Source organism: Carassius auratus, chromosome 3 (genome assembly GCF_003368295.1).
Source record: "Carassius auratus strain Wakin chromosome 3, ASM336829v1, whole genome shotgun sequence".
Classification (NCBI taxonomy): domain Eukaryota; kingdom Metazoa; phylum Chordata; class Actinopteri; order Cypriniformes; family Cyprinidae; genus Carassius; species Carassius auratus.
This window is the reverse complement of record NC_039245.1, coordinates 376,204-397,418: the sequence shown is the minus strand read 5'-3', so window position 1 is coordinate 397,418 and position 21,215 is coordinate 376,204. Positions and strand designations below refer to the sequence as shown.

The window sequence follows — 21,215 nt, the reverse complement described above, 5'->3', positions numbered from 1 at the left end:
AAAAAATATCTTAGTGTGACTAAGCTTTTGGTGATTTTAGTGAGCTTCTTTGGTAAGGTTTCAGTTTGGTATGATCAACAGTAAGCTGAAAGCAAATTATCACACACACGTTCACTATTAATGCTGTAACAATAATTTATGATGTATTACTCCACATCAGTCTTTACATTAACCCTATTCAATCTCCCCCAAAAACATCAGTCTCCCACATTAGATTTCGTTGAGTTTAAAATTTGCATGCTTATAAGGTCCTGCATGGTTTGATACCTCTCTCTGAGTTTTTAACTCCCTACACACAAGTGCATGATCTCCGCTCCTCTGAATTTGGCTTATTAATTGTTCAGTGTACTCTTTCAAAATCTATGGGTGATCAGGGATTTTCTTCAGTTTCTCCAAAACTTTGGAGATAAGGCAAGCAAAATCCCTTATATTTTTTAATATTCCCCGAAAACATACACACATACATACATATATGTTTGAAAGCTTTACCTGTTTATTTTGTCATTTTCTTAATTTTTAGTTATTTGTTAAACTTTTGATAGTTAGCTTTTGTTTGGTTTTATACCTTTGTCTGTATTTCACTTACGTCAATGCATTGTTTGTTCAATTGTATGTCCTATTTGATCATATTCTTGTGAAGCACTTTGAGAAGTTGCTTTTAAAAGGCACTATTGAAAGTTTATTATAGATAAGACATTGATTTACCATTAAGACTAGTTTTAGACTAGTACCATTAAGGATTAATTTAAGGTCAGATGTATAAAAACAAACCATGCAAATTAAAGTTTCAAGTTAAGTGCATTAAAAAGAAAATTGAATGGCAGTAACTTTACTTTAAAAACACTGTGTGCATACATGTATACATACATTTTAAAAGTACATTGTGATTTTGTATAGTTTGTCAAGTCAACTGAAAATATATATAAATGTTTGGGGGGAAATCCTTGGCATTATTGCTGATATGTTGTCAGATTAGTAATATGAATTTTGTTTCTTGTAACATTATAAGTTATTAAAATACTGTAAATCACAGCCTACTCTTCAATGTGTTTAACAGGTGCACAAGCTGAATGTCCTGTTCAGCTCAGCCAGCAGCGTGTTGTTGTGAGATACAACGGTTCTGTAGCAGTTAACTGTAGCACTTCAGTCTCACATAAAGGGATGGGATGGGAATCCAGTGAAGGAGCAGTGCCCAAAACCAGTAACAGTCTGATCATATGGAGAGTGTCACACCTGACAGAATGGGAGATACAGCCATCCTGCTACATAAACTATGAGAGACAGTGTTTAATAGAGCTCCCAGTCATTATTTACAGTCAGTTTCTCTGTTATTGATTTTTTTTTTGTCTTTTCATTCTCATAAATATATAATGAATGTACATTCATCACTGCAGATTTCAGAGTTTGTAAATCTTCCTCCACAGAGACTCCAGACAATGTGTCGATCAGCATTGTGAAACGCACAGGACCAATGATAGAGGGACAGCAGTATGAGCTCCAGTGTGATGTTCAAAATGTTGCTCCTGTTCACAATCTCACTGTCAAATGGTATAAAGGACAGACTCTGCTGGATCAAACCAATGCCATCAAGTATAGCAGGACTCCAGTGAACGAAACCGTCTTACTCCTGATCCGTCCAGACAGAGATGATGATGGAGCTCAATACAGATGTGAAGCAGAGCTGGATCTGGGAGCAGAAGGACCTCAATATCCTCCAAATAAAACATCAGACTTTCTCAGCATTACTGTATATTGTAAGTACCCTTATGAAACAAAAATATATTGCAGTATATTGGAAAATATCATGTAATATATTAGGCATATATTCTTATATATATTTATTTTTTCCAATATATTGCAATATATTGAAAGCGCCAATCATTTGTATATTTTGCAATATATTATATACTATATGTGTCATCAATATATTAGTAAATGTATTCAAATATATAAAATATTAGAAATAAAAAGGGAAAATAATATATTACAATATATCACAATATATTTTAAGAAATATATTGGTAAATATATTTTCCTTTCGTAAGGGTAAGATCTATTAGCTCCTATGATTAATCTTTGTTAATATGTTAACGTCCAAATCAAGCAGACTCAGCAAGTTTTGTAGTAATAGGGATCAGATGCAGCATGTGACTTTTTCTAGTCAAATATCTAAGTTGGGTAATTTTCTTGAAAACTACAAGATTAAAATGAATATTGATTAACATAAGAAATTTAAGATGCAGAATGCAGATGCAAAAGCTCTGAACCTGTGTGTTTTTGGCTCCATCCTGTAGCTAAACCGATCATCAATGAGACCAAACTGCCCTCCGTAGTGCCTGTGTTTCGAGGATATTCAGAGGAGATTGTTTGTGAAGCCGAGGGAAACCCAAAACCAACAATCAGCTGGATCCTCGGCACAAATGATATAGTTTATAATGAAGTTCTTACTATATCAGAGTCAACACCTGAGTATGTGTCCTGCGTTGCAGAGAATTCTGTTGGCACGACCACCAGAAATTTTACAGTGTTCATACAAGGTAACTAATATGCATTTGTGTGTCATTTATTTATTTATTTATTTCAGCAATTTCCAACAGCTGTTTCAATTTGGTTTATTAAAACTGACAGTATTACTACATAAAGTAGTATTACAGATTTTTACTGTTTCAGAGTTGAATTTTTTTTTTTTTACTGGTCATATTAAATATGCAAATTATCATGAGAAGTAATTTAATATTATGTTGTCAGGATACTGTAGATTCATGGCTTCTTTAGTGGTTAGTGTTTTTGGCCTTTCACAGAGTATTTTAACTTTTGTTAGAAGATGTTTTGTTTGTTGGTCTTGAATTGTTCATCTTGTCACTGTGATCACATTATGGCTTATCATATTTAAGTGTTTTGGCTTGCGTTTTCATTGTCGTCTTGTGTGGATTTTTCTAGACTTATTCAAATTAGTTGCTTCACTTTTAATATGTTGAAAGGATGATGGTTTCTTCTTTAAATTATATATATTTTTAAACATGAATGGTATTATAATGTTATACTAAAACTAAAATTAAAATAATAGGAAAAATCCTTAAGATAATGTAGAAAGAAAGAAAATGCATTTTAAGCATGCAGAATAACAAAGGTAGACTTTTAATAATTAATTGCCGCCTTGAACGATTACGTAATTGTGGCATCCATAATTGTAATTTTACAATTAGAAATTAAATTGTGCCGCACTACTTGAGTCGCCATACACACGTTTTAAATAGTGATAGAATAATGTTGTCAAACAAGATAAACACACTGTGTTTGCTATCATTAATAGACTGCATTTAGCTGTTTAACCACAGCCACAGTCTGGTAGTAGTTGCTGATATACTGTAGATTAAAAGATAATTATATTTCATCACCATTAGACTGAAGGTAAGGGGTCTCCTGAAGCTAGTATTTATGAGGAAACATCACAGTTTTGTTTCACCTTGATTACTGCCATATGTTAACATGCTTATTTTCAGTTAAACTGTTCTCTTGCTTCAACAACTCGTACGTGCAACTGTGTTTGGGGTCCTGCTAAACATCTTAAATCAAGCAGCCTAAGCTGGTTTACTGTCCTTAGGTGGTCTCCCGGGTCTGGCTAGTTTTTGAGGGATTTGGGGCTGTGCAGTTAAATCAGCTAAACACTAGGTTTGCCTGGCTGGGAGTCCAGTTTAAACCAGCTAGTTTAGGCTAGAAGGTATTTAGAGAAAATGTGTCCATGAAATGCAAAACATCACAGCCGCTGGAAATACCACACTGATAACAACACAAAATAGGAAGTTTCTAGTTCACAGAATGGAAGGAAAGGCTTTTGTATTGGGCTTGACAGTGTTACTCACTTAACTAAGTGCCCTGGGAAAACTACACAAGATTGTGACTCTGTTTTGAAACATGGTTGATGGTTCTTTGTGGTCAAAAAGCAATAGCTGCAGCACACAAGCTACAAACCTACCTTGTGCCAAAACAGCAGTCAGCTTAAGCGTGGATATGTTTTTTTTTTAAAAGTTACAGTTACTCTGTTATGCTTGATATGTCTTCCAGATATTTCCATCAGCACTGTGAATCACACAGAACCAATGATAGCGGGCGAGCAGTATGACCTCCAGTGCTCGATTAAATATGTGGCTCCTTTTAAGATTGTTGATGTGGGATGGTACAAACAGAATAAAAACAACATCATTGAAACCATCAAGACTCCAGACATTTTAACATATACAGTCCAGATCCGCCCAAACAGAGCTGATAATGGATCTCAATTCTGGTGTGAAGCAAAGCTAGAAGCAGAAGGAACTCAACGAACTTCAACAATGAAATCAGCAAATCTCAGCATTACTGTACATTGTATGTACAATCATTTGTTCACGTTCTTAGCAGGTATTTCAGTGGTCTTGATTATTATCATGCGAAAACTGTTTTTGTCTTTGCTCTTTCCTGTAGTTAAACCGATCATCAATGAGACCAAACTGCCCTCCACAGTGCCTGTGTTTCGAGGATATTCAGAGGAGATTGTTTGTGAAGCCGAGGGAAACCCAAAACCAACAATCATCTGGATCCTCGGCACAAATTATACAGTTAATAATGAAACTCTTACTATATCAGAGTCAACACCTGAGTATGTGTCCTGCGTTGCAAACAATTCTGTTGGCACGACGACCAGAAAAGTGAAAGTGTTCATTCAAGGTAACTATGCATTTGTGTGTCATTTTCTTTTTTTACAACAGCTGTTGAAACTTGCTTTAGTAAAACTGACAGTAATACTACAAAAGGAATTGTGAGTGTTTAGAATTGAATTTGTGTATATATATATATATATATATATATATATATATATATATATATATATATATATATATTTGCTGGTCTGATATTAAACAAAATGTTTATTTTGGTTATATTAAATGTGCAAATTATCACGAGAAAACAATTTAATAGTATGTTGTCAGGATAGATTCATGGCTTCTTTTGTGGTTAGTGTTTTGGCCTTCCACAGAGTATTTGCACTTTTGTTAGAAGCTGTTTGGTTTGTTGGTCTTGTATTGTTCATCTTGCAGTGTTAATGTCACTGTGATCACATTATGGCTTATTATATTTAAGTGTTTTGGCTTGCGTCATCATTGTTGTCTTGCATGGATTTTCCTAGACTTATTTAAATAAGATGCTCCACTTTTAATATGTTGAAAGCATAATGCAGGATAGAGATCAATCCCAAGTTTTGCTTGCTCGGATTTCATTCACTAAATAGCTGATTTACTCATATATATATTTTTTTTTATTCTGATTTTTTTTAGACACTGTGAATTACATACCCAGAATATTAGGCATTATTGCTGCTGTAGTGGTGGTAGTCATCATCCTCATCCTCATCTACTTGACCTTCTACAAAAAAACCAGGACGGGCCGTTATGATGTGAAGGATGCCAAAACACTTAAAGAACTCTTAGCGCATGAACTCCCCAAGAAGGAACTCTGTTAGAGCAATATGTCTGCTTTGGTTATGACTCTCTAAGCTGGATCCATCTTCTGAGCTTCAATGTCTGCAGACAGATCAGTGGGATCAAATTTCGATGTGAAATCATACAGACCAGTGCTATTTCACTTCACTCTCAGATCCAGCTGACAATCACTGTATCACAGCCAAATACTGGTTTCTGAGGATGTTGATCAACTAAAAATGGCTGAATAGCATCCTTATTAGGCTTTTATTGGATTATTGTTCAAGACATAAAGCTCTCCAAGCACATATGGCTAAAAGCACTCTGTTAAAGACTTAAGATCTAACGGCAATTTCCCTACCGTCTAACACACAGGAGCCAGCATGTCCTATCAAAGAGAGACACACAGCACAATGATCACAGCTAGCATCAAAAAAAAAAGTGAGAGCAAAAAGGGAGAGCATGCCCTCCAGCGAGATTCCTTGGGGGAATTTATAACACAGGTCCTGTGTCTGGTCCAACCCCTGGCAGTCCCTCATTAAGCCTTGGACCAATCCTGTTAGAGAGGAGACAATAGGGAACACATCCACAGCATGCAATATGTCTTGGACATAACATATGGAATTCACATATAATATAAGTCTTATTTGGTGCACAAGTGTTAAACATGATAAATAAATGCATTTTTGAGAAAACCGCTTTAAAGAATTTCACAACATTTCTATTTTCACTTATTTTGTATATAAAATGATAGAAAGTATATTTTTTAAAACTATGCTAAGTTTTAAAAAATACTGTGGATGCAGTAGCTCTACATTAGCTTAAGATCTTAGCAATGATGGTCATAATTCCTATTGGGAAACGCAGGGGGAATAAACCAGACCTGTTAGTTTAGTGGTACTGCACCCCTGAAGCTTTCTTGTCACTCGCAAAGACTGAATATATATTGTTTTATATAGCTCTAAACCTGGCTGATGTATTATACATTAGCTAAAATAATTGCTCAGAAGCTTGTATGTGTATAGCATTAGTCCAAGCGTCAAACTAGCTGCTAGTTGGTAAAGCTGAACGGTACATGTATTTTGGTTTGTTTTGCTGGCTGACACATTGACATCTTTGCTAATGCTAATGTTTGTAGTGACTGTTGTCATAGAAATGCCTTATGACTCACCCTTGTTCATTTTGACACTGAAACTTGTTAAAAAGTAATGAAGATATTAAAAAGAGTGGAATTTGGCTGTCTGTTTTTAAATGGTGGCATAATTGTGGACCATACTCTTGTGTAGAATAAAATAGCTTAGTTTTCATTGCATGTGGATGTACATCATTTCAAACATGTCAGAAGTATGATACATTGCTTTAGGGGGTGAAACTGTTACTTGGAACTACTACTAGCTGTATCTACTTGTGCACTACTTTGATTCTAGCTTCATTATTTGTAAAACACAAGTTACTGAAGAACACTACTGAATGCCCTATTCTACGGTGCCTGGGAGAGGACATGGTCGGGTCACTTAGTTTTGTCGTGGCCACGAGATATTAATTCGTGGGAATGTCATATTAACTCATGGGAACATCATATTATGTTGTGGCCTCGAGATCATTTTGTCGAGGTAAAGGCATCCTTATGTTGTGGCCTCGAGATGCTATGTTGAGGAAACGACATGTTTGAGTTTCATTTGTATACAAACCTGCGCGACCATTGCAACCCGGGATTATCAGAGATGGATTCATTAATATTTTATTTTGAATTAAGAAAATATCATAGAAAATATTTTATTATTAAATCATTATATTAGCCATATGCCTTGGCTACCGGACTTTATTATGTGTGCTAGTCAGCATTCAAATGAAGATTATCATGAATAAATCTTACATAAAGTGCATATAATAAGAAATTTTGACCATTAACTGATTGTCCTTTTCCGTAATATTTGTATTTTATTATTATTTTTATTATTATTAGATAATTTTTATTGGTTATATTTTATATTCATATATATATATATATATATGCATATATATATATATATATATATATGCATATATTTTTGTTGTTGTTGTTGTTGTTGCTTCGTTTCAATCTCTTTTCTTAACGTTCTGAATACTTTTGTAAATAATAGCCTACTGTAAATTCTCAAAATGCAAATAAAGCTTTGATTATACTGACTGCAATTTTTGCTGGAATGAATTTAAAATTGACTATATATTTCATTTTATTTTGGCTAATTAATAGACCATAATTATAAACGGCTTAAAAACTGAAAAAAAAAAAAAAAAACAGCATCATATTCTCTAGATTTTGGCCAAATGTAAGCTACTTAAAAAAAAAAAAAAAAAAAAACATCAACACTTAAAAGACATCAAAGTATTTTTAAGATATTTAAAAATGTTTGCTGCATTTTTAAATATCTTTTTTTTTTTTTTAAATCACTTGTATAAGTTTGCGTTTTGAAAAAAAAACTTAAGTCACAGCTCACGTCGCATTTTATTAGCCCTATTACTTTCCAAAATAATGAAGGCTAAAATGCCTGTAGTCTAAAGTAAAATGTTTACAAACATAATAAAAACAAATCCTATGACGTTTAGGCTAAAACGTCAATCCAAAAACAAATTAATTTAAGGTGAAAGTGATGTCTACTTCTCTCATTCGGCACAAATCAAATGTTTCCATGTTCCTTGCATATCTGGATGTTAAAATATGATTTAGTATATAGTAATTGTACTTTCATGGACATAAAACATAATCCTTCACATCGGCTCAGTGAGGCGCGGTAAAGCTGAACGCAACATTTTGTACAATGAAGCGGTGCAACTTTTTATTTGTTCCTTTAACTGTTTTATTTTGATAATGAACAGGCTTCAATATGGCAAAATGAAGTTGTGTCAGCGCGTTGGTCATACCAACGCTGGTTGGTAAAAAATAAGCAAAACATCTTTGCACTATAACACATTTTTTCTTTCATTTCGTTAATCTGTCAATATGATTTAAGTTAAATATATTTAGTGTATATGCCTATATTCCTTTTTATGTAAGCCTATGGTTTTTCTGTTTTCTCCATTCACAGAAGCGCTGCAGGTGCGTGTGATCTGTTGAATTCATCTTACACTATCCTCAGATAAACTCTAAGGGTGGTGCATTGCCATTGCATGAACATAATATGATGTTCCCGCGAGTTAATATGACGATCCACAAAATAATGTCTTGTGGCCATGACAAAACTAAGTGAACTGACCATGTCCTCTCCCAGTCACCGTACTATCCAGCTCGACCCGCGGAGTGTTGCCTGCTGGTACAACAGATCTGTTTGTGTTTACTACTACAATTGAGTCACAAGAACACTTATGAGTGATGCTCTGGTTGCACACTCACAAATTATCCTCTATTCATGATGCTGCTAATAACGGGAAAGCATATAGTTTTTTATTACACAATACAGTTGTTATAACAAGAAAAAGATAGTGTTTTTACGGCAGTTATATTGTTTTTACGACATATCTCATTATTATGAGAAAATATTTTGTTTTAATGAGAAAACATCTAATTATTATGAGAAAATATGTCGTTTTAACAAAAAAAGATTACATTAAAACAACATAACATCTTGTTATTACGACATAAATGAGTGGACAAAATTATATGCGTATTGCAACAATGCGTCACCGTACATAATAACAGGAAAACATAGTTTTTATGACATAATATGTTGTCATAATGAGAAAAAAATGCAGTTTTTACAACATAATTATATTATTTTTATTACATATCTCGTTATTATGAAAAAAAAAATTTATAACAAGAAAACATCAAATTATTACGAGAAAAGATGTCATTTTAAAGAAAAAAGATGAGGTTTTAAAAAGAAAATATCTCATTATTTCGAGAAAAGTATTCTCAAATTCTCTTCACGTGTCTCTTTTTGGATCTGCTGTCGCTGCGTTATCACCTTGATTACTGGCAAATGTTTTCATGCTTATTTTCAGTTAAACTGTTCTCTTGCTTGAACAACTCTTACATGCAACTGTGTTTGGGGTCCTGCTAAACATCTTAAATCAAGCAGCCTAAGCTGGTTTACTGTCCTTAGGTGGTCTCCCGGGTCTGGCTAGTTTTTGAGGGATTTGGGGCTGTGCAGTTAAATCAGCTAAACACTAGGTTTGCCTGCATGGGAGTCCAGTTTAAACCAGCTAGTTTAGGCTAGAAGGGATTTAGAGAAAATGTGTCCATGAAATGCAAAACATCACAGCCGCTGGAAATACCACACTGATAACAATACAAAATAGGAAGTTTCTAGTTCACAGAATGGAAGGAAAGGCTTTTGTATTGGGCTTGACGGTGTTACTCACTTAACTAAGTGCCCTGGGAAAACTACACAAGATTGTGACTCTGTTTTGAAACATGGTTAATATGTTTATAAAGTTTTATAAAAAAAAAAAGTACTTATTTGAAGAATATTGGATTTCAGTTTCTCTGTTATGCTTGATATGTCTTCCAGATATTTCCATCAGCACAGTGAATCACACAGAACCAATGATAGCGGGCGAGCAGTATGACCTCCAGTGCTCGATTAAATATGTGGCTCCTTTTAAGATTGTTGATGTGGGATGGTACAAACAGAATAAAAACAACATCATTGAAACCATCAAGACTCCAGACATTTTAACATACAAAGTCCAGATCCGCCCAGACAGAGCTGATAATGGATCTCAATTCTGGTGTGAAGCAAAGCTAGAAGCAGAAGGAACTCAACGAACTTCAACAATGAAATCAGATAATCTCAGCATTACTGTACATTGTATGTACAATCATTCGTTCAAGTTCTTAGCAGGTATTTCAGTGGTCTTGATTATTATCATGCGAAAACTGTTTTTGTCTTTGCTCTTTCCTGTAGTTAAACCGATCATCAATGAGACCAAACTGCCCTCCGTAGTGCCTGTGTTTCGAGGATATTCAGAGGAGATTGTTTGTGAAGCCGAGGGAAACCCAAAACCAACAATCATCTGGATCCTCGGCACAAATTATACAGTTAATAATGAAACTCTTACTATATCAGAGTCAACACCTGAGTATGTGTCCTGCGTTGCAGAGAATTCTGTTGGCAAGACGACCAGAAAAGTGAAAGTGTTCATACAAGGTAACTATGCATTTGTGTGTCATTTTCTTTTTTTACAACAGCTGTTAAAACTTGCTTTAGTAAAACTAACAGTAATACTACAAAAGGAATTGTGACTGTTTAGAATTGAATTTTTATATATATTTATTTGCTGGTCTGATATTAAACAAAATGTTTATTTTGGTTATATTAAATATGCTAATTATCACGAGAAAATGTTGTCAGGATAGATTCATGGCTTCTTTTGTGGTTAGTGTTTTTGGCCTTTCGCAGAGTATTTGCACTTTTGTAAGAAGCTGTTTGGTTTGTTGGTCTTGTATTGTTCATCTTGCAGTGTTAATGTCACTATGATCTCATTATGGCTTATTATATTTAAGTGTTTTGGCTTGCGTCATAATTGTTGTCTTGCATGGATTTTCCTAGACTTAATTAAATTAGATGCTCCACTTTTAATATGTTGAAATGAACCCTGACGATTCATATGCATCGATCTTGAAACATGATGTTTGAATCATGAATCACCGATCTCGGACAGTAATCGATTTAAAACGCTAAGAATTGAATGAATCGTGATTTCTATAGCGTTTCAATGCTTTCAAAATATATACATTAAATTACTACATGCAGAAATTTAATGGAGACCTTGAACAGTGTTCGTGCCTTGCATCTATCCTTCACGCACTCCACTGTTTACGCTACCACCTGTGACTGTCATTGCGAACAGAGTCACAAATGAATTCTGTTAATTTTACATTGTTCGTCTCTGACGCAGCTGATGACGTGTGATCTCTCTGGCCAGTTATACTAAAGTGAAGTAGCTTTACTTTTATGTAGCTTGTCAATGGCTCTCTGCATCTTAATGACGGCATTACCTGAGCAGTCGAAAGCTGCTTATTTATTGCATGTATGGAGCAGAGATGTAAGTGTCTAAATCATACGCACAGTTCCATTGAATGATAAATATGTTTTAACAATGCTTATAACCACAGCATTAACAACAACCTTGAAATAAGAGCGCAAGCTTTATCTGATAATCAGATGCATGAAAGGAGCGTTAGTAGAAAGGTAGGAAGTATATTTTCTACCTTATTCTGTGCAGAAAATTTAAATATTAACTAAGTAAATGTAGTAGCCTATATAAAACAATCATAAAATTGCCATTAGGAAAAAAATATTGTTTACAAATGATTATTGTCGAGCAGTGTATTTGATTTCTTACAGCAAATGTATTATATTGTTATATTAACTATATGCCTTGGCTACCTTATTATCTGTTATAGTCAGCTTCCAAATGAAGTTTATCATGAATAAATGTTACATAAAGTGCATTATATAAGAAAAAATTTTTATCCACCCTACAGTTTTGTCCATTAACTGATTGTCTTTTCCCCATAATATTTGTATATTATTATTGCTATTATTATTAGACTATTTTTATTGGTTATATTTTATATTCATTTATATAAATTGTTTTTGCTTCATTTCCATATCTTTACTTAACGTTCTGAATACCTTTGTAAATGATAGCCTACTACTATACAGTAGTGATGGGAAGTTCGATTATTTTCCACAAACCGGTTCTTTCGGACGGTTCGATTCAATAAACCGGTTGAAAAAAACGGTTCAGCGGTTCTTTTACGCTCGACGTAATGACTTCATTGGCGATGACGTAATGGCGTCACGTCTATCAAACGTTCAAATATATAAAGTCAGTAGTCATAACTTTAGTCAGTTAAAAACTGAAAAAAGTTTACATTTGAAAATGAAAAGTCATGAAAAGTTTACATTTGAGTTTTGCAACAACACCCAAATACAGTAACAGCAATAATGTGCATATGAGGATTTACAGGACTAAATGACTACAGGCCTGTGGCTTTAACGTCTGTGGTCATGAAGTTATTTGAAAAACTAGTGCTGGCCCACCTGATGGACATCACTGGACCCTTGCAGTTTGCCTACAGAGCAAACAGGTCTGTGGACGACGCAGTAAACCTTGGACTGCATTATGTTCTGCAACACATAGACAGACCAGAGACTTGTGTTAGGATCCTATTTGTGGACTTCAGCTCAGCGTTTAACACTATCATTCCCTACCTTCTCCTGTGCAAACTACCTCAGCTCTCCGTGCCCACCTCCGTCTGTCAGTGGATCAACAGCTTCCTGACAGACAGGCAGCAGCTAGTGAGGCTGGGAAAATACACATCCAGCACCCGTACAATCAGCACCGGAGCTCCCCAGGGCTGCGTTCTCTCTCCACTTCTCTTCTCTTCTCCCACCACCAACATGTACACTAACGATTGCACATCTAAGGACCCCTCTGTCAAGCTCCTGAAGTTTGTAGATTACGCCACACTCATCGGCCTCAATCAGGAAGGTGACGAGTCTGCTTACACACAGGAGGTTAAAGAGCTGGCTGTCTGGTGCACTCTCAACAACCTGGAGCTTGACACGCTCAAAACAGTGGAGATGATCGTGGACTTCAGGAGAAACTCCCCTGCTCTCCCCCCACTCATCTTGAACAGCACTGTGACTGCAGTGGAGTCATTCAGGTTCCTTGGCACCACTATCTCTCAGGACCTAAAGTGGGACATTCACATTGACTCCATTGTGAAAAAGGCCCAGCAGAGGTTTTTTTTTTCCTTTGCCAGCTGAGGAAGTTTAACCTGCCACAGGAGCTGCTGAAACAGTTCTACTCCGCCATCATCGAATCCATCCTCTGTACTTCAGTAACTGTCTGGTTCAGCTCAGCTTCTAAATCTGACCTCAGAAGACTACAGAGGGTAGTCCGAACTGCTGAGCGAATCATCGGTACAACCCTGGCATAATTGTCAGATAAATGATAAATGAGCGTGTTTACAAATTAAACTATGTTTTGTGCCAGGGCTAAGTAAGTTTGTGATGTGGCTATAGTCCCGTCAAGCACTGCATTAGCGCCGCCACTGGCATCTAATAAAGTCCAGTAGCCAAGGCATATGGTTAATATAATAATCTAATAATAAAATATTTTCTATAATAACTAATATAATATTTTCTTAATTCAAAATAAAATATTGACCAATCCATTTCTAATAATCCCAGTTTGCTATGGTCATGCTTGTTTGTTTAGGAATTAAACTCGTGGCCACGAGAAAAACATGTCGTTCCCTTAACATAAGAAGTCATGGCCACGAGAAATTGATTTTGTTTACAAAATAATATCTTTCCACGACATAACAAGAAGTTCCCACGAGTTAATATGATTTTCCCACAAATTAATATCTTGAAGCCATGACAAAACTAAGTGACCCGACCATGTCCTCTCCCAGTCACCGTACTATTCAGCTCGACCCGCGGAGTGTTGCCTGCTGGTACAATAGATCTGTTTCTGTTTACTGTGAAAGCAGTTTTTTGTCTTTGCTCTTTCCTGTAGTTAAACCGATCATCAATGAGACCAAATTGCCCTCTGTAGTGCCTGTGTTTCGAGGGTATTCAAAGGAGATTGTTTGTGAAGCCGAGGGAAACCCAAAACCAACAATCAGCTGGATCCTCGGCACAAATGATATAGTTTATAATGAAGTTCTTACTATATCAGAGTCAACACCTGAGAATGTGTCCTGCGTTGCAGAGAATTCTGCTGGCAAGACGACCAGACAAGTAAAAGTGTTCATACAAGGTAATTATGCATTTGTGTCTCTCTCTCTTTTTTTTTTTTTTTTTAGCAATTTCCAAGAGCTTGTTTCAGTTTGCTTTAGTAAAACTAACAGTATTACTACAAAAAGGAATTTTGACTGTTTAGAATTGTATGTTTTAATGCATATACATATTTGCTGGTCTGATATTAAACAAAATGTTTCTTTTGGTTATTTACAATATGAAAATTTGTTGTCAGGATAGATTCATGGCTTCTTTTGTGGTTAGTGTTTTGGCCTTTCACAGAGTATTTGCACTTTTGTCAGAAGCTGTTTCGTTTGTTGGTCTTGTATTGTTCATCTTGCAGTGTTAATGTCACTGTGATCACATTATGGCTTATTATATTTAAGTGTTTTGGCTTGCGTCATCATTGTTGTCTTGCATGGATTTTCCTAGACTTAATTAAATTAGATGCTCCACTTTTAATATGTTGAAAGCATAATGCAGGATAGAGATCAATCCCAAGTTTTGCTTGCTTGGATTTCATTCACTAAATAGCTGATTTACTCATATATTTGTTTTTATTTTTGACAGAGAATTACGTACCCATAATATTAGGCATTATTGCTGCTGTAGTGGTGGCCATCTCAGTCATCATCTTCATCTACATCTACTTCACCTACTACAAAAAAAAAACCAGGACGGGCCGTTATGATGTGAAGGAGCCCAAAGCACATAAAGAACCCTTAGCGGATGAAGTCCCCATGAATGAACTCTGTTAGAGCAATATGTCTGCTTTGGTTATCACTCTCTATGCTGGGTCTATCTTCTGAGCTTCAATGTCTGCAGACAGATCAGTCGGATCAAATTTCGATGTGAAATCATACAGACCAGTGCTATTTCACTTAGTATTTCACACTGTATCACAGCCAAACACTGGTTTCTGAGGATGTTGATCAACTAAAAATGGCTGAATAGCATCCTTATTAGGCTTTTATTGGATTATTGTATGTATATATATATATACACTTAAAAAAAGCAAAACTTATATTGTATATCTCAGGCACACTAATCATTTTTAATATTTATACAGCTATATAGATATATATAATTATTACAACTATGTTGAGAAAGACACTGAAGCACTAGAGGTTGTAATTTTGTGGCGACTTTAGGATTTGGAACAAGAGTTTCCTTTTCCTAAGCTGTATGATCACTTTGTGATCAAAGAATGTAAATTGTCTCAGGCCTCACTTTAAATAGAATCTAATTTTTTGTAGAATATAGTCTATTTATTATATGGAATTCACATATAATATAAGTCTTATTTGGTGCACAAGTGTTAAACATGATAAATAAATGCATTTTTGAGAAAACAGTTTTAAAGAATTTCTATTTTCACTCATTTTGTACTGTAAAATTATAGAAAATATATTTTTAAAACTTAGTTTAAGAAATACTGTGAATGCAGTAGCTCTACATTAGCTTAAGATCTTAGCAATGATGGTCATAATTCCTATTGGGAAACGCAGGGGGAATAAACCAGACCTGTTAGTTTAGTGGTACTGCACCCCTGAAACTTTCTTGTCACTCGCAAAGACTGAATATATATTGTTTTATATAGCTCTAAACCTGGCTGATGTATTCTACATTAGCTAAAATAATTGTTCATAAGCTTGTATGTGTATAGCATTAGTTGAAGCGTCAAACTGGCTGCCAGTTGGTAAGGCTGAACGGTACATGTATTTTGGTTTGTTTTGCTGGCTGACACATTGACCTCTTTGCTAATGCTAATGTTTGTAGTGACTGTTGTCGTAGAAATACCTTATGTCTCACCTTTATTTATTTTGACACTGAAACTTTATGTTATGTAGATTAAAAAGAGTGGAATTTGGCTGGCTGCATGGTTTTAAAATGGTGGCATAATTGTGGACCATACTCTTGTGTAGAATAAAATAGCTTAGTTTTCATTGCATGTGGATATACATCTTTCAAACATGTCAGAAGTATGATACATTGCTTTAGGGGGTGAAACTGTTGGAACTACTACTAGCTGTATATACTTGTGCACTGCTTTGATTCTATACTAGCTTCATTATTTGTAAAGCACGTGGTACTGAAGAACACTACTGAATGCCCTATTCAGCTCGACCTGCAGAGTGTTGCCTGCTGGTACAACAGATCTGTTAATGTTTACTGTTACAACTGAATCACAAGAACGCTTGTGAGTGACGCTGGTTGCACACTGAGAAATGATCATCTATTCATGAGTACTTAGTCTTCAGACTGCTCCTTTCTGCATACTGTATAGTAGGGAAGTATGCATTAGTCATGACCAATGTTTGTGGGGGTCCAGTATGACTCATATCTTGAGACACATTTTGGTCTTTAAAGACGTAATGCGATGTTCAAATAGACTTTATCTAAAAGACAGGTGAATGAGCCCTATCTCTATAGTCCCCGATTTGTCGTGACAAGGGTGCAAATGAATAAAGTTGCAACGTGCACTTTTAGAGAGATGTGTGGGGGAGGGATAACATTAACTGAACCGGGCAGCTATGCGAGGGGAAGACTGGGCAGTGGTTTCCTGCGATAAATGAAGGGTCAGAGACTGTATGCTGTGTTACTGCCTGAACAGTTAAACACCGTTATCTGGTTAAAACGCTTTCGATACAGCGCAGCTACATTTAAAATGACGGCTCGGCGCGATCGGATTCTCTTCACATGTCTGTTTTTGGATCTGCTGTTGCTGCCTTACGCGTTGTGTGGTAGGACATTTTTATAACTAGTGTTATTTTTTAACAATCCTGAAGAAAAAGTTATATGTTATCAGATCAGTTTTCCGTGTTAAACTTTAGAAAGGGGGTTTAAATAAGTTAAAGAGGGATTAAAAGGCCCTGGTATGTTATTTCTTCCGCTGTGACTCGCTTCTGAGAAGACTCAGTAACACTGTTTAAATAGTGAGAGAATAACGTCAAACAATATAAATACACTGTGTTTGCTCTCATTAACAGACTGCTTTTAGCTGTTTAACCACAGACACAGTCTGGCAGTAGTTGTAGATGGACAGCAGAGTTAGTCTTTAAAAATTTCGTCACGGACTGAAGGTAAGGGGTCTCCTGAAGCTAGTATTTATGAGGAAACATCACAGTTTTGTTTCACCTTGATTACTGGCAAATGTTAACATGCTTATTTTCAGTTAAACTGTCCTCTTGCTTGAACAACTCGTACGTGCAACTGTGTTTGGGGTCCTGCTAAACATCTTAAATCAAGCAGCCTAAGCTGGTTTACTGTCCTTAGGTGGTCTCCCGGGTCTGGCTAGTTTTTGAGGGATTTGGGGCTGTGCAGCTAAATCAGCTAAACACTAGGTTTGCCTGGTTGGGAGTCCAGTTTAAACCAGCTAGTTTAGGCTAGAAGGGATTTAGAGAAAATGTGTCCATGAAATGCAAAACATCACAGCCGCTGGAAATACCACACTGATAACAACACAAAATAGGAAGTTTCTAGTTCACATAATGGAAGGAAAGGCTTTTGTATTGGGCTTGACGGTGTTACTCACTTAACTAAGTGCCCTGGGAAAACTACACAAGATTGTGACTCTGTTTTGAAACATGGTTGATGGTTCTTTGTGGTCAAAAAGCAATAGCTGCAGCACACAAGCTACAAACCTACCTTGTGCCAAAACAGCAGTCAGCTTAAGCGTGGATATGTTTTTTTTTTAATTGTAATTTTTTTTTACTTATATGAAGAATATGGGATTTCAGTTACTCTGTTATGCTTGATATGTCTTCCAGATATTTCCATCAGAACTGTGAATCACACAGAACCAATGATAGCGGGCGAGCAGTATGACCTCCAGTGCTCGATTAAATATGTGGCTCCTTTTAAGATTGTTGATGTGGGATGGTACAAACAGAATAAAAACAACATCATTGAAACCATCAAGACTCCAGACATTTTAACATATACAGTCCAGATCCGCCCAGACAAAGCTGATAATGGATCTCATTTCTGGTGTGAAGCAAAGCTAGAAGCAGAAGGAACTCAACGAACTTCAACAATGAAATCAGCAAATCTCAGCATTACTGTACATTGTATGTACAATCATTTGTTCACGTTCTTAGCAGGTATTTCAGTGGTCTTGATTATTATCATGCGAAAACTGTTTTTGTCTTTGCTCTTTCCTGTAGTTGAACCGATCATCAATGAGAACAAACTGCCCTCTGTAGTGCCTGTGTTTCGAGGATATTCAGAGGAGATTGTTTGTGAAGCCGAGGGAAACCCAAAACCAACAATCAGCTGGATCCTCGGCACAAATGATATAGTTTATAATGAAGTTCTTACTATATCAGAGTCAACACCTGAGTATGTGACCTGCGTTGCAGAGAATTCTGCTGGCAAGACGACCAGACAAGTAAACATGGTATTAAAAGGTAATTATGCATTTTTTGCATTTTTTGGGGGTTTACACTTCCAACTCTTTCCGCTTTCTTGGAGTTTAAATGAGTAAATATGGGGATCTTTCTAGGGGTGCTCCGATCACGATCGGCCGATCATTATGCGCATCTCGTCAATAAAGCCGGTTTTCTAATCAGCGGTTAATTCCATCAGGTGCGTGATTTCACATAGAGCAGCTGTTACTACAGAGAGCCGTTGTTAAAAGAGAAGATGCGCCAATCCACTTCATTTTCAGCGTTTTTTGGTGCATCTTCTCAGTTAACAACGGCTCTGTGTAATAACAGCTGCTCTATGTGAAATCACGCACCTGATGGAATTAATCGCTGATTAGAAAACCGGCTTTACTGACGCGATGCGCATTAACGATCGGCCGATCGTGATCGGAGCACCCCTAGATCTTTCAAAACTTTAAGTTTGATCAGGCCAGACACTTGTTTAAAAATAAAATGCATAATGTTCAGAAATCATAATGAATGAAATTTACGAAATCATTAAAAAGGATGCAAGAGAAACATTGAAATGCATTGAAACACATGTGCTATGAGTAACCATTTCATTTTGCTTGTTTGCTTCTGATATGGTAAAATGTTTTTTGTTGTTGTTTTTATTAGCTATTTTAGCACTTGTCTGTTTAGGCTGTGTTATTTGTCTGATCTTTTGGTGTGCTTTATTTCTCTTGACACAGAGGATTACCTGCCCTTAATAGCGGGACTTATCGCAGTCACTGTGGTGTTCATCTCAGTCATCTTCATCTTCATCTACTCTATCTACTACAAAACAGCCAAGATGGGCCATTATAGCCTGAAGGATGCCAAGCCTAGTGCACAAAATGGAGACATAGCACAGAATGGCAAACACAGCCCTATTCCTATGAAGAAATTCTCTCAGAGTGATATCCTTGCTTAGGTTATGAATCCTTGGGTTTGCTACAACTGCCGAATCACAGAGTCCACAATTAACAAGGGATTGTGACAATGGAAGTTTTTAGGCCTCTACTCTGGGGCTAATTTCTTCATGGCTTCAATGTTTTTATTTTATGGAGCACCTGTTCATTCACTTCACTCCCAGATCCAGAGTAACTGTTAATTACATCACAAAATGAACTTTTCAGTATCCAGCAGTCTGCTGTTTAATGGACCAGAGGAAACTATCTGACAGAACAGATGAAAATGAAATACTGAATGAATTTCAAATGAAAGGACCTGATGTCTGCAGATCTGGAGATCTTGACATAAGTGAATGTTCATCAACTACAAAGTGACATTATTTGAGTAATATTTTCTTTGTATGCCTATTTAAGGGAAGGCACTTTTTAAATTGTTTAACAAGACTTTTCTTCTGTATTTGTCTTTGGCACATTGATCAGTTTGATTTTTTGTGTTTTGTCAAGTATATACAGTATATATTAAGAAATTATGTTCTATTAACAATTTTCAGGAGGAGCACGTTTAGATAATCAACCAATTAAGCATTATAGTAAATATACAGCCAACTTACCTCTGTTTTATGATAGTTTTCAGGCCCAGCTCCTCACTTTCTAACTATTCCTATCCCAGTTTGGGATATGGGGGGAGTTCTCTGGGAGATCTGAGCCATCTCTTTGGACAGCTTGTCAAATATGCAAAACATTCGCTCAGTCTGATCATATGTAAATGTAACTTGTGAAAGACACTATAGTTGAGTCTTTTACTTTGTTAAACAAGTTTTTCATTTAAAGTTTAAATTCCCTTGATAGAATCCGCATTTTAGAGGTTGGAAATATTGCACACGGTGACTGTGAAGAAGTGAAAGCTTAGGTTTGAGGGGTCTCATGGTGAACCTGTGGGAAAATATTTGGATGGATTTCTGAAAAATTCTCTCAGGCCTCATAGTCTGTAAAAACATGAGATGCTGGAGATTAAATAAGTGTGCCAGTTTTATGGCTCAAGGTGTATAATGTTGTTGAAAGCATAGTTTTGACGGCTCTGTCATCATATACTCACCCTCATGTTGTTCTAAAACCTGCATGCTATTGTTGTTTTTTTCCCCTTCTTTTTATGTTGTTCATTTTTGCCATGACTGTAAAGCTTCAAAAGAAAAAAAAACATCATCATAAAGGTAGCCCATACAACTACATATTCCAAGGAAACATGCATGTTTTGTTTATTTTCAGTTTGAGATGTGTGGTCACTATCAATCGCTGTTGAATGGAAAATCATTGTGTTATGATGATTCAAAAATTCTACTTTTCAGTTCAACAAAATACTTAGTCACACAAGTTTGGAACGACACGAGGATGATTTAATGATGACCGAATTGTTTGTTTGAACTATCTTTTTAATCATGTCACTGAATTTATATGCATTTAATCTCAATATGAATGTAATCTCACCATTTCTGGTGGGTTTTAAAATTTGTGTATGGAATTTATACCATCTGTCCTTATAAGCACATGACATTTGAATTTGTAAATTAATTTGTGGAGAACATTTTAGGAAAAATGTTTTATCTAATAAAATAAATATTCTTTCCATAGAATCGTTTTCACTCTTGTGCAAAAAAACAAACAAACAAAAAATGTAATTTTAGATGTATGGCTGGG

The 21,215-nt window shown here is 35.8% G+C and overlaps 1 protein-coding gene across 7 annotated transcripts in view; it reads left to right on the top strand.

The window, feature by feature from the left end:
* LOC113042314 (CD166 antigen homolog) overlaps positions 1-21,151 on the top strand; it is a 23,526-nt gene extending 2,375 nt beyond the window's left edge. Inside the window, exons 2-12 of one of the 7 annotated variants that reach the window (XM_026201073.1) lie at positions 1,058-1,315; positions 1,425-1,754; positions 2,295-2,537; positions 4,066-4,365; positions 4,462-4,704; positions 9,950-10,249; positions 10,346-10,588; positions 13,977-14,219; positions 17,971-18,270; positions 18,367-18,609; positions 19,320-21,151. In XM_026201073.1, the coding sequence (XP_026056858.1) occupies positions 1,058-1,315; positions 1,425-1,754; positions 2,295-2,537; positions 4,066-4,365; positions 4,462-4,704; positions 9,950-10,249; positions 10,346-10,588; positions 13,977-14,219; positions 17,971-18,270; positions 18,367-18,609; positions 19,320-19,540 (2,924 nt within the window). In that variant the 3' untranslated portion in view covers positions 19,541-21,151. Of the gene's footprint in view, positions 1-1,057; positions 1,316-1,424; positions 1,755-2,294; positions 2,538-4,065; positions 4,366-4,461; positions 4,705-9,949; positions 10,250-10,345; positions 10,589-13,976; positions 14,220-14,770; positions 16,071-17,970; positions 18,271-18,366; positions 18,610-19,319 lie in introns of those variants that run through there. The other 6 variants (XM_026201091.1, XM_026201099.1, XM_026201082.1 and 3 more) reach the window with 6 other exon arrangements.
* Positions 21,152-21,215: the final 64 nt, after the last annotated feature.